The following is a 14,185-nucleotide window of genomic DNA, read 5'->3' on the forward strand; positions in this document are numbered from 1 at the left end:
AACAGCCTTACCCTCTGCTCGAGTGCTGACTGTGTCTGTTGTCTCAGTAGAGTTTTTAGTGGTCCGTCCTTCCCTGCACTGCCACCACTGCCCATTCCTACAAGGTAGAAGGCAAGAAACATAAAAAACCACATCACCCCCCCAATAACAAAGTTTACTTTTGTCTTTAATAAAATCAAGACAAGACTAGTTCTTAAAACCTTAAATCTTCATTATGTGAACATTCCAGAGTGAATAAGATAATCGCAGATTTCTTTTTATCAAAATGCTGCTCTAAAACATCTAGATAAGAAAATAATTAAAATCCTCCCACATGTCTTTGCTTATTTGATTTACCACATGCTTTATTGTGTTTATACTAAACACTATTGTTATTTACAACTATAAGTTAAATATGGGAGAGACAGCCTCTACAAAATGTACTTAACAGCTCAGAGTCAACATTACAGAAAAGGGTCTCTTCTCTAATAAAACGATTTCAGCAGCAAACAATAATCTATGTATGTGAGAAAAAGTATTTCATGATATTCATGTTGAATGGCATCAAAAAACACCTAAAAGCTAACTAAGCATTAGTAAAGCATATAATAATATGAACATGATGGTTGATTCAGTCTGTTGATTTCCAAACTATTTTAACTTGAATTCGTTCAAACTGATGACAGAAAAACATTTTTAAAGTACAGAGGCTTTGGCTTGGTTTTTACTTCCAGCTTTCACAATTCAATAAATATTTTCAGCATTTAGAACTTTTGAGTATTTTTTTGTGGTGCAAGTTTCAGTAGGACTACATGTTAAGAATAGCTTACAACAAGGCATTTCCAGGATAAGAGCTGTAAGCTATTGACAGAAAACAGCATGACCACAATAAGGGTTTTATTAATGAAAGGTAAGTCATTAAAGTAAGCTCTTAAGTCTAACATACATATTCCACATCCACAGGACCATGTTATGGCCACTGTTAAGGTAAACAGGTACAAAATACATCCTCAAATCAAGTGTTTCTATAGACAAATAATTCAAGTATGCTCCAGTCGGCCTCAACTCATATAAAATATAAAATGGACAGAGCTGAATCAAGACTTCCAGGTTCACCAAAATAATGGCATTTTAAAATTACATGTGAGAAATTCTGGAAACCTGTCAAGAAGCTAAAAGAAAAGCCATAAGTGACCTCCACTGTTCTTTCTCTTTGGATTTCTCTTTTATCTTAACAGTTGTGCTTTTATTATGTTCTTCAAATAATACCGTTTTGGATCATGAGAGACATGACAGTATGACATCCTCGATTTTACATTTGAATGTTCACTCAAAAACAATGTTAGGGAGTGGGAGCAATCCGCAAGGGCTCTTTAAAGCAAACCACTCGGGCAAGCTGGCTTAATATTATCCAGTATACCCACACAGTTTGCTATGGGAACTTCTTCCGTAAATGCAAATTCTAATGAGCACCGACATTTTTTTTTACGTTCAGATAAATTTATGAAAGTTTTTAATATCTAAATGCATCTCTCGGCACTATTTAAAATGATTGTTTTCAGCAAAACGTGGATCATATGAGGCAACTGGAGTATCTTATGAATGCTGTAAAGTACACTTGAATTAAAAGATTTTGAAGTAAACTTTAGTTAGAACCATTCAATACATTGAAAAATCCTTCCTTAGTAACCAAATGATCCATCAACATTCCAGCAAGTAAAAAAATTAGAAACCAAACCAGGCTTAATTTTTAAAATACACAACGTGGGGGAAAACTCAGGAACGTAATCGAGAGTTCACATGCCCCTGTGGCAAAAACTGAGGGATGTTCTATAAATCCAAATTTCTGCAAAACAATTATGATTTCTAATAACTGTACATACCATACAGAAAAAATACAGGTAAAAATGAACGTGCATGAGAAAGTAAAGTCAATTGCTACCATAGGATTTTGACATGATCAACACACTTGCACACCATGTACTGACTGATTTCTGAAAAAAACAAAAATCTAGTGTTTGTGAACATCCAAAAATAAGTTGTTAGTTCTTTAAACAAATTAGAAAAAAGACAGCACTCAGAGTGAAATCAATTAATGTAAAAAGGTGAAATAAACTACAGTATTATATCTTAGGAGAGGGGAGTGAATCTGTGTACAGCTACATCTCTTATAAATTGTTTGGTCCTACCGGAGACAGCCAGAAGCAACTCCTCACTGAAAGAGACAGTTTTTCTCAGCACAACTGGGTTTGAATGGCCAGAGTGTGGAAGAGTAAAACTGTGTGTTGTCCCAGACCCCAGGGGAAGTTGGATAGTGTTTGTATGAGGTGGGAAATCAGAAGAAAGAGCAGGGGAGCTAGGGCACAGGAAAATCCTAGGCCCCATGGGGGATGCTGTGGGAGGAAAAAAGTGGTAGAGAACAGAGATGAGGAGACACAAGATAATGGGTATGACAGACAAACTGGAAGGACAGTATGGTCAAGGCTCAGTACAGCGACTGTTAAAAGGAAGACTACATAATGGCCACAAAACAGAAAGGCTCAAGCAAAACCAGGTAAAAATCATGCAGCTGAAAGACACAAGAGCAAAAGACACAAAAAGGCACGCAGTGCTGATCCTGAAGACTCATCATTGAATCAATCACTGCTCAGCCAATGTTATGTTGCTGCTGCTAGGCATTTCCAAATCAGTTAGAAAATGGCAAAGCCTAAATCTGAACTAGCCCTCTAGTCTAGCCTAACCTAACCCAAGCTAGAAAACACATTTTTATGGAGGTATTTACTGGATGAGTTACTGGGAAACCTCCCACAAACGAAATGAACATTTTTCCAAATGATCCAAAAAGTGTTAAAACGTTTGCTAAAAAACAAGATATTCTAGTCCCTTATATTAGACATTATATTACCTTACAGGAAATTCTAAATTCTACAACTTTTCAGGATACAGTTAGCTCATATGTTCATGGGTTTACAAATAGTTGTCAAGAGCTACTAACTAGCCATTTCAATAAAAAATATTTACACAGTTAATTTCTAATGATTACTGACAAACTGATTTAGGACAATGTTGTTTGGTTTCTATTACCATAACTAATGCTATGCTGCAAACTCTTTAACTATTGCTGTAACAATCGTTTCTACAATCTTACAGACAAGCAAGGAATAGATGTGTTCAACAATTGTGTCTTTGGTAGCTGATGCACTAATCAAAACTTTTAAGAAGTGGATTTCACAGCTTATTTCACATCAAATTCTGCATTTAGAAGCCTAGACGTAAGTTTTCTGCGATTTTTGTTTAGAATTAAATTTTTGTTACGAATTTTGATCATTTCACATTTCCTAAGTCCCCTGTCAAAGCCTAAACTAAAGAAGAAATATAGAGGGTGCTTATGAGCTTAGTTGTTATATGCTACAACAGGGAAGAGTGGCACAACGAAATTGGGTACACATACAAATGGGACCACAGGGGACACAATCCTTTGAAAAATGGTAATACACACAACAGGACAGGCATCAGCTTCACCTGAGAGGTGGCGCTGCATTCCTAGGACTTTAAATAAAAAATCTGTATTCCTCCCGTGTGTTTTCACCCCATCGTTCATTGTAATTTGTTCTCCATAGACCCATTTGGATATGGTCCCCATTCCATTCCTCTAGATTGCACACTTCTCATTATACAGTTCACTGCATGTAACAATTAAGTTTACAAAAATCCTGCATTTAATAAAATACTTCAATCATCATCACCTGGCAATCGTAACAAAGGTCAATTGTGCAATTTAGAAGGTTCGTAAATTCAAGCAGAATAAATGATGGAAATGTTTTCAGAAGCAGACGCTTATAAGGATAGGAAGGAACCTCCTAAGATAATTTTATATTATTAAAAATTAATTGTTTATCCACCTCTTAAAACCTCGCAAGCACTTGATAGTCCACTGCAAACACAACTTAACGGGCAAACAATAGAATACTGGAATTTATATGACATTTTACTGTTAAAGCCTTTTATATTATGTGTTATATGTATTTGCATATACTGTAGATGGATTAAAATGACTATGCAGATTTTGATATGCTATCCAGAGAATATATATTTCTCTGAAATATACTGATTTTTTTTAAAATAGAGGTAAGAATTAAAATGTTTTTGGATTGAAAATTTATGTATACATTTCTGGTGCGCATAAGTTTTAATTTTACCTTTTCGTAGAGGTAACATTAAACTTCTGAAAAATCATAACAATGCCAAAAATCAGTGGTGCATTAAATGGAATATGGCATCAAGGACAGGTGCAGTGCAAAATAAAAATCAACAGCAAACAATGTGGGAAGGAGAAAGAAAAAAAAGTAAGGAAAACTAAAATAAAACAAAGTGGGTGAAGGAGCCTTACCAGTTTTAGGTGTCAAACTCAAATCTGTGTCAGAAGAGGAGGACTGTCGGCTGTAGGACTTGGAAGGTGAAAAGGAATAGGTTTGGTTTTTCAGTGGGGTGGAGGGTCCAGATGAATGAGTATTAGGGTTGGGATCTTCACTGAAGGGAACCCTGCCAGAAGAAGGTGGAAACACATTCAGTAACCCTGTGCTGACAGACGCCAGCAAGTTTGGAATGACCCGTTTTGGTGGCAGAGGTGGAGTGGAGCAGGGGAATCCGACAGCTGTGCGTGTGCAGGCTGGGGAGGAGGCCGAAGATGGCTGCTCGGCTATTTCTAATTCTGGATCAGGGACAATGGCTGAGAGTCAGGTGTATTTCAGAAAACAAAGCAAGGATATGTAAATACGTACAAATATACACAGAAATAGAACTGCAATAAATAAAAAACAAAACAAATAATCACACAAAAATCAAAACAAGCTTTTTTTTAAGCTAACCAAAGCAAATAAAAAACAACAGGTAGGATCTTTATATGATTCCTCTGTCTTGAATTCTGTCAATCTGTAAAAAAAATAATACTTTGCAGCTAAAACAAAATAGCAAATTATAAAGATTGTAGATGGGAGAAAAATGTTTTGATGCAATTGCTTTGATCATGTATCTGAAAAAAATTAAATGAACATAAAGTGAAGAAACAAAAGAAAAAACAAATACAGATTATGTATGACCTGCCATGATTAGGCTTTGATCAGGATCAGAATGCCTTGGAAGCTGAAGGGTTTCAACCTGTTGATTTTCGACACTCTCCCCAGCTGGTAGGGAGCACAGACACGTGGTACCTGCCTACACTGCCTGCCTGACCTTAGAATCTGAGCCCTGTGCTCGAGGCCTGTCTCCCCAGCTTCCAAGCTATGCAGTCTCATACCAGTGTAGATGAGAGTAGGAACAGACACAGAGAAGTTCTGAGTTAGTCGTGAGCCGGTAGCAGTGTGAATTGGGCTGTTGTGGGTCGAGCGACATCCGTGGCTGGATGGGTGAGCCAGTGGAGACCTGAGACAATTGGCAGCCAAAGAAGAAAGAAAGAAAAGAAAAACAACACAGACAACAGATTGCAGCAAAAAAGTGTTTTCCCTCCCCCCACATAAAATATTACTCCTCCAGGAAGCTGCAAGTCAAAAGTAGCTGCTATTTTCTGCTATAATCTGTAATTAGTTTATGAATAGCAGAAGACAAAAGCAAAATAAGCAACATGCATGGTCTACAACAGCAAGTCTGAAGCATGAGAAGCTTCTCTTTGATTTAGTTTTTAATCTAGGTCTTTGGATAACCAGTTTAAATGTTTAAATAGCTGAGTTGGTAGCCAAATAATTCATACTGAGTTTCAAAAGCCACCATAAAAGTACTGTGTAGTTAAAAATGATAAAATATCAGTGAGTTAGGTAGGTTTTCTTGTGTTGAATGATGCTAAGGTTGTATGTGTACTTGAAAATATCACAACAGTGCTGTTTACAGTTACCTGCATACAGCACAGCTGCTAAGATGTGGCGTTAAAAAAAATCACTGATATATATAATGAAAAATTCAGTAAGTACATAATTTATCTTCACTGTACTACAAAAACATGTATTCCGTTCAGCTATGTGAATTAAATTCAATGAAAGCTGGACAAAAACAAGTGAACCTAAACTGACCTCATGTACTACAAATGTAAAACAACTGCAGTTTAACTTCAGTTGAGATATATAGAATATCTGGATTAAATTAATTAAATACAGTGGACGGCACACATCCAAACCCAATAGGACTAAAATATGAACAGTTATATAGAAAGGAAGGCACACAAATAACTTGCAATTAATAGTCTATTTAAATAGGAACACAATGCTATGGGCTCTTTAATATAATTTGTCACATATACTTTGTAACAATGCATAGTTATAGAGAATGCCATGCTAAAAAGTATTACCAAAGACATTTTTTAGATTTATATGTTCAAACAGTGAGGTGTGGTAGTTGGGGCAGACCACTCTATGCTGGCAAAACAGCCCTGAATATCATCACTTATCACAAGCAGCTGCTGGCTAAAGCAGTGGTGGCAGAATCCCAAGCCACTTGACCGTGAAATGTGGCATATTCAGCATAGTCTTCAACTGTGGTCTTAGAGAGCCCCGATCTTATATGTTTCACTTGTGCAGTCAATCAATGGCTAAATATCATGTTTATCTGAAATTTTGAAATTTGAAATTTGAAATTTTAAATGATTTACTCGCCAAACAATGTACAGTATGTGCGCTAAGATTCAAGTTACATAACTGATAGGAAGCTCAACATGCAGGTGCACAAGCGTAAATTAACCATGGAAGACAGTGCCAAGTGCCAGGAACGGTAAGTTAGGGGAAGGTTTGTACGTGTGGAGAAACAAAAATGTTATATTCTCAGGATGCAGCACATTTTATCAGAGGAAGCAGGAATCTGGGTGTCTTAAAATCATACTTTATCATGCTATTTTAAGATTTTGATACAACTTCTTCTTCAAACACGGCAATTCACAAGATTTTTAATTTCCTTTTTTTCTATTCTTTATTAAACTTAATGGGTAGATTTCCTTCAAATCTATCTTTTTTTCACATACATTTGCCTAACTTTGCCCATGAATGAAATTTATAACACCCATTCCTTTATGCGGCACACATACTTCATTCTACTCAATGTTTGGAAGATGAATACCATGTAAATTTCACAAGTTATTATACTGAGACTTCCTCTTCATAAAATTATGAATGTGGGATCTTGAAATAAAAGAAATGTTAACCTATAATTATTGCAATTCTCAATGCAATACAGGAAATGAACACAGATCCATCAAACACAGTACTTAGCTTCATGCAGGAGTATAAACCCCTTATATTTTATACTTACTCTTTGATTTCTTTGGACGGGGAATTGCATGCAGGTAGGTTAGCTGCAGAGGGGTTACTTATTTTATCCAGAGTGCAGGCGGTTCCAATGGCTCGTACCACCAGCCCAGACTCTCCCTCCAGGTCAAAACATTGCAGGTAGCCCACAACCGCATTGCCTCCCATTTCCAGAACCTTTAAACCAATCTTCCTCTGAAGCTCACCTGGGAAGTATTGTGGGACATCAGCTAAAAATGAACTTGATAAGCTAAATATTTTTCAGAAAAGTAGAGACTGAAAGCAGATATGTATGAAGATTGACTTTACTGTTTTTGAGGAAAACAAAACCTCTTTACTGCTCCTTTACTTAATACCTACAACATAAACAATACGTAAAAATGTACCATGCAAATACATAGTGCTGTTTAAGACAAAGATTTAGATTTTGGTCAGGTGGAAATTAATATTGTACCAGACATCAGCGAGATCAGCCTCTGCCGAGCTTCATTGGAGGCCCTGGGGGTTCGGATTCTATCTATCCATTGGTACTCTGGGTCTTCATTTACCACCAGTTCTTCTACAAAGCCATGGACTACAACTGCCCTGTAACACCTAGGGATGGAAGTAGCTGAAAAGAAAGAGAAACAGTTTTAACAATGCAACAATTTCAAACCAGTAAGTGTTCATTAAGAAATAACACTAACACAACAACCAAAACTATTTTAATTTGACTAATAGTTGTGGTGCGTACAAATAAAAGAGGAATGACATCAAGCAAGAACAAACACGGCAGATCTTTTAGATAAACTACTAAGCTCCATTTCACCAATTTGTCCAAAACAAAACCCTTCCTTTAGACCAACGAAATACAAAAGCAACTTATAAAGAATATTTTTGCAAGATACTGTGTTTCTCATAACGAAGAGATACAATTGCTTTTCAGATAGGACACTTCCAAATTAGGTTAGTCCTAGCAAATCAATCCAGCACTCTTCTTTTTTAAATACTATAAATTATTCAAACTGATATGTTTACACAATTCAAGCATGTTTCAAAAGTGTAACAAACATCTTACTGCAAAAGAATTTGACTCCACATGAAGACTGTCTGAAACGGTTCAAATCATTGAATAGGTCCACCTTCACAACCACATTAATCTCTCCTCGTATGCCTGGAATAGAAAAAAACAGTAGCAGGTTATAGGGGCATATTTTCATGCAAGGAAAAACATAAATGGTAGTTCAAACGTTCAATAGCAAAAATCAGTTCATTTAACATCTTGCACTTAATCTAGAATAAAGCTGACATCAACAACGGTCTCCATGTGTTTTGAAATGAAGTGTAAGTTTACACATCATACCTAACATTTCTCTATTGACAGACATGAACTATGAAAATCAAATTGAATGAATCTTGGTTGAAGCCTTAATTGTTGAAATTGTAACATCTAGAAATATTACATTTTACAGTCCAAAAATTGGGTCTTAAGTTTGTTTTCCAGTGAATAATTAGGATTATAAAATAGTCTAGTAAACTCCAAGACTGCTGTAAATTGTACATATATACTTCCCTTAGTAATAGATTAAAATATAACAAACAGAATAACTAACTACATTACCACATATTTTCCATCAATTACACTGAAAAGAACTTGGTGCCCCCTGAGGGCTAGAGTTGCCCATTTCTGGAATAAAGAGCACCAGTACTAAGAAATGAAAAGGCTCACTAAGTGTTTACCACATGTCTTCTCTTCCTGGTGACATTTTCAGCAAGGAGCTTGTTTGACTACATTTTCAAACTTTTTGATACATTTTTTATAAATTTACCAGCTTTAAAAAAGTTCTGGTCAAAGGCTTATTGGCAGTGTGTGTTCATATTTCTAGTAAGGGAAGTAACATTACAGTTGAGTGTCAGAACTTGACAACTATCTGAATAAGACATACTAAGTAAAGCTACCTGCCTAGGAGGTACAGATGCAGAATTATATAATGTTTACACTGTAATACAATGATGTTCACTGTGCTAATCATAAATGACTGATTTAAAAAGAGTTTACATCCACATTTACAAGAAAACTTTACAAAAAGCTACTTGCCATTTTTTATTAGATCTTGGTTTATTGATGATAATAGATACCCATTTTTTGCAAATAAAAGAGTATAGGTTTATGAAAAATGCCACAAGGTCTGGGACATAACCTTTAATTTTTATATACGTGCATAAGAACTGCTACATAACATTATAGTATTTAGTACAGTGGGAGCTGGCTGGGTTGGAGATTAAGTTAGCAACATTTCCCAATTTCCCACCTAGACTGCCCTATTCAGAAATTTCAAGCTTTGAACAAAGTGCATTGTTTGACAGAATCTAGTAGCTGTCCTGGAACTAAGAGGCAAGTAAACAATAGGGAAAGACAGAGATGATCAAAGGCTGTTGCTATTCTGGTTAATTAACTTCATGGTAAATCATTGAGATGGCCGCTTGTAAACATTCAATGATGACTTGGCATTCTTAGGGAGGTTAAGCCAGGAATGGCCCATAGATACAGGACAGGACAAAAGGACACAAAGAGAGAAGGGAAAGACAAAAGAGATGAAGGAGAGAACAAGAAGAGAAAAAGGAAATCCATCCTCCTCCATCAACCCACCACCTTTCTCCTCCTCCAAATATTGGGACATTGGAGAGATTCTTGTTCTAATCTGACTTGGAACTAAATTCTGCATAGGGTATTGGAACACAATTATAAGAGCAATTGCAGTGTTCTTTTAGAAAATTCAAATATTATTGAATCCGCAAGGTATAAACAAGGTATTTAATTAAGCATTGTCAGAATAGAGAATTTGCTCCCATGTACTTGTATGTATCTGTTTTAGAGGGGGTGACTTTTATTAAAAATATACACCTTTTTAAAAAAGTTTATTCTGTTCAAAATAGCTGACAAAGGACCCAGGGTCATGCAAAACATGCTGTAATGGGAAGATACAGGTGTCACTGAGTTTTTATGCTGATTCAAGCTAAGCAGTGGTTAGGGCTCTGGGGTCATAACAGGAAGATGGTGGGTTTACTTCCCAAGTGGCACCCTTGAGAAAGGTGCTTCACTCAGATTGTTTCCAAAAAAGATCCAACTATATAAATGGTAAGAAATGAAAATCACATGGGTAATATCATCAACTTAGGTGAGGTCATATCTTGTTATGCTATAATAATTATTTTCCAATGTCTCAAAGGCAGTTTGCACAATAATTCTGATGCTTCCAGCAGTCTTAATGTAAATGCAATGTAATTACTTAATGCAATTACTGTCTTAATACAATCACTGCATGGCATGGAAAGGTATACAGTGCTTTCAGAAAGTATTTAGACCCCTCCACTTTTTCCACACTTCATTGTGTTGTAGACTTATTTCAAAATGGATTGAATTGATTCGTTTTTGCCATCAATCAACAAGCGACACCCCATAATGACAAAGTGAAAACACATTTTTAGGAATTTTTGCAAATTTATTAAAAATAAAAAACTGACATCTCCAATTTACATAAGTATTCAGACCCTTTACTGTGACACTCCAAATTGAGCTCAGATGCATCCTATTTCTTTTGATCACCTTTGAGATGTCTCTAGAACACATTTGTAGTCCACCTTTGGTGAATTCACTTGACTTGACATGACTTAGAAAGGCACACACCTGTCTTTATAAGGTCCCACAGTTCACAGTGCATGGCGGAGTAAAAACCAAGCCATGAAGTCCAAGGACTTCATGCACGCGAGCATTCACAGACAAAAGCAACTGCATTTTCTTAAACCTTCACTAAAATAAGACAATAATTGTGCGTCCTCCTTTTTGTATACTTAATTCAGCTTTTATTTTAGCTAAAAAATTAACTTACCATGTATAGTGTCATAAATAGGGAACCAGCCAGAAATAACAGTCGCCGCTTCACTGGATAACAGAGGGTCAATGTCTATATAGACTTTCCCTATAGCATCGTTAGCACTATAGGTATCATGGTCCAAAACTGTGATCTGCAAGGGCTCATCCTGCAAGTCTTCATCATCAACCTGAATTTCAATAAAGGAATTATCACATATTACTTATTATCAACATCATAATCATTGTTTGTAAATCCCTCTCAGATGCTTCCCCCATATTTCATTGGCTTAATGCTTATGTTCCCTTTTCCAATCCGTTCTGTGAAAATACAAATAATAAATTTCATAGGTAAAAATAAAAAATGGGGTTAATCACAGGCCAAAAACTTTAATTCTACTGTCTCTTACACACAATTTGTTTTTAATCAAATTTACCTCAAACTTAAACCATTCTGAGTTCCACTGTGGGTTGAGAGATTTTGGATAAACATCAGTTTTGAATGTTGTGTTTCCAAATTTCACCTGGAAGACACAAAGAATTTATACCAAAATAAATAGTAGACTCATCCTGCAAAACACAAGCAAAATTTCAGTAAAACCTACGCTAAATTTCAATACATGATTTGTTCCAAGTGCTTGAAATTGGACATAATTAAGTTGAGTTTAGGTATTTATATTATGTATCAAAACAGTTTTGCACTATATACTTAGGAATCTATGTCACAAGAAGTAACATTAATTAACACAATTTTTAAAGTAATATAAAGCAGTTATGTGGAGAAATAAAATTGGCATGAGCTCTAGTTTATTACTGTTTATTATGTTAGTATCTTAGTTAATACACCTTGTGCAGTCATGGAATAAAACCCATAACTGTAAAAGAGCAGCTGTCTGAGATAAGAAAAATATGTATTAGAGTGTGCATACTCAAAATAAATGTTTCATTTAATATTTGTGAAACAATTTTATCTTTACAAATTATGGATTCAAAATATTATTCTACAGCATAATTTCTACTAAGATCACAACAGCCAAGGGGAGAAAAAAAATCAAATGGACGAACGAATCAACATGCTTGGAACTCGTATTAGTGAGGGAAGTTAACTCCCTCACTAATTTAATAAAGTTAACAAAAACAACAAAAAACAAATCTGTAGATGTACCGCTCTTTTTAGCGAGTACTTGTAAGTAAAGCGCTCGAATAATAAGGGATGAGTGTACTCCATTTATCTAATTATTTATAATCTTCTAACATTTTAAAGTTTCTTAGTTTGGGCTCTATATAAAGTAAGTATTCAGAAACATTAATCTTTTCAGAGCCAACAAGCTACTATACTGTATGTACACAAAAATATATGAACACACAAGGATAACAAAATGAAATTCTATTTGCAACCTACATACAAATATACACAAACATACAAATACAAATAAATGTACAACCAATTTTTAGCAGCTTTTATACCAACCTCTACAAAAGCATCTGTCAGGTCACTGGCCCTGTCCATGACAGGCAAATGCCGTCCAGCAACAATCCTGACCTTTAGCTTTCCAGGCATATTTACTGCTGTTAAGAAAACATATCTTTATAGAATATCTTAAAGAATAACATACAGCCAATATCTACTTTTCTCCGGGTGCAAATGGAAGCTGCCGGCTTCTGAAAACTAAAGTGCCTATGCTGCTGACAGCTGTTCGTGACAGTACCTTGCACCTAGAAACACTACCGTTTTGCATAAACGATGATTTTCGTTATTCTTGCGCTATAAACTTTTTTTTAATGTTTTAATAGAAAAAGGTAAAAGAGAACTATAAAGCGATTATAATGAGCAGTGTAATAGGACAGCAATGTATTTTTCTGGACGCAGCTATACCCAGTAAATCCAATGTGCTGATTGCACTGATCCATTGATAAAATTCGTACATAACCATTTACTATATAAATAAAACAAAATACAACACTACATAATAATTCACGTCGTCTTACGGATGCTTCAACCGTCACATTAGAATTAATATAAGACAGGCCTGTTTGAAAACCGACAGACAATAAAAGACAATTTGCAATTTTACATTAGAGACCAACTGTACTCACCTGGTACTATGTTACATAAACTTGCTGCAGGATACGAAATTTCAGTCTGACATTACTGAACCTCCAACAGCTTAGCCTCCTGTTCTTGCCCATAACATGAAAATGCAGAGTGGTCTACGGATGATTTGGCTTTATACTTTAACCTTTTATGCACATACTGAAATTCATGAATGAATGAGGTTCTAACAATAAATTCCAAAAGCCAGAAAAAAAAGGGACGATTTATTATACCATACTACGATGTAAATCAATGTATCCTTAAAAACCACGACTGTTAATCACTCAGGAACAAATTGAAAGTCACAAACAACTACTTCCGGGTATACAGCAAGGATATCCGGGGTATTTTTGCAGCGCTCTAATCTGGAGTAGCGTGAAGCTTGTTTGAGTAAGCGACCCGTAGTTAGTAGCACGGTACTCTAATCTAGCCATTGTTGGGCTTTACAAAAAAAACTTTAAAAATAATTGTCAAAAGCAATATTTTACGTATATTCTTTACTTATCAAGGGGCGTACGTGATAGAACTTTGTGGAGACAGTTCTGAAAACAAACTTATAACTCATAGCCTTGAACAGATCATCATGAAACAACCTGAAAATTGCTGTTGATACAGAAATTGGAGTAGTCCTAACTACCCCAATTCTAGTGAGTGGAATCTTTTCAAAGACATTGAGAACAATTCAAATACCCTGATTTAAACGGTAATTTACTTTTTTTAAGTATGACTATTATAAGTATTTTAATTATTAGAATAATTGCCATTTTTTGAAAATGTTGTTTCTTATATTATTGTCAGTAGTATTCAAAGGACAAATACACATGCAATACAATTATATATCATGTCTAGTAGTTCAATGTAGACGCAGAAACACGCCTCAAACCAAACCATGAGTAAACGAAAAAGATAACGTTGTACATATGAGTATAAATGTTTCAAGTTTTTAACTAAAAAATAAACGTTTCTATGCAAACA

General features: G+C 35.4%; 1 protein-coding gene across 10 annotated transcripts in view; it reads right to left on the minus strand.

Annotated features, from left to right (window-relative positions):
- c2cd5 (C2 calcium dependent domain containing 5) overlaps positions 1 to 13,525 on the minus strand; it is a 39,217-nt gene extending 25,692 nt beyond the window's left edge. For 3 of the 10 annotated variants that reach the window (XM_015353206.2, XM_015353207.2, XM_015353204.2), the window contains exons 1-10: positions 13,213 to 13,525; positions 12,587 to 12,684; positions 11,553 to 11,639; positions 11,135 to 11,306; positions 8,323 to 8,418; positions 7,720 to 7,875; positions 7,270 to 7,471; positions 4,370 to 4,521; positions 2,169 to 2,372; positions 12 to 97 (exon numbers count right to left, since the gene is read on the minus strand). In XM_015353206.2, coding sequence (XP_015208692.1) covers positions 12 to 97; positions 2,169 to 2,372; positions 4,370 to 4,521; positions 7,270 to 7,471; positions 7,720 to 7,875; positions 8,323 to 8,418; positions 11,135 to 11,306; positions 11,553 to 11,639; positions 12,587 to 12,676 — 1,245 coding nt within the window. In that variant the 5' untranslated portion in view covers positions 12,677 to 12,684; positions 13,213 to 13,525. Of the gene's footprint in view, positions 1 to 11; positions 98 to 2,168; positions 2,373 to 4,369; positions 4,522 to 5,275; positions 5,401 to 7,269; positions 7,472 to 7,719; positions 7,876 to 8,322; positions 8,419 to 11,134; positions 11,307 to 11,552; positions 11,640 to 12,586; positions 12,685 to 13,212 lie in introns of those variants that run through there. The other 7 variants (XM_069192158.1, XM_006633755.3, XM_015353208.2 and 4 more) reach the window with 4 other exon arrangements.
- Between the last annotated feature and the right edge of the window lie 660 nt (positions 13,526 to 14,185).

The sequence above is a fragment of the Lepisosteus oculatus genome, chromosome 7 (assembly GCF_040954835.1).
Source record: "Lepisosteus oculatus isolate fLepOcu1 chromosome 7, fLepOcu1.hap2, whole genome shotgun sequence".
NCBI lineage: Eukaryota > Metazoa > Chordata > Actinopteri > Semionotiformes > Lepisosteidae > Lepisosteus > Lepisosteus oculatus.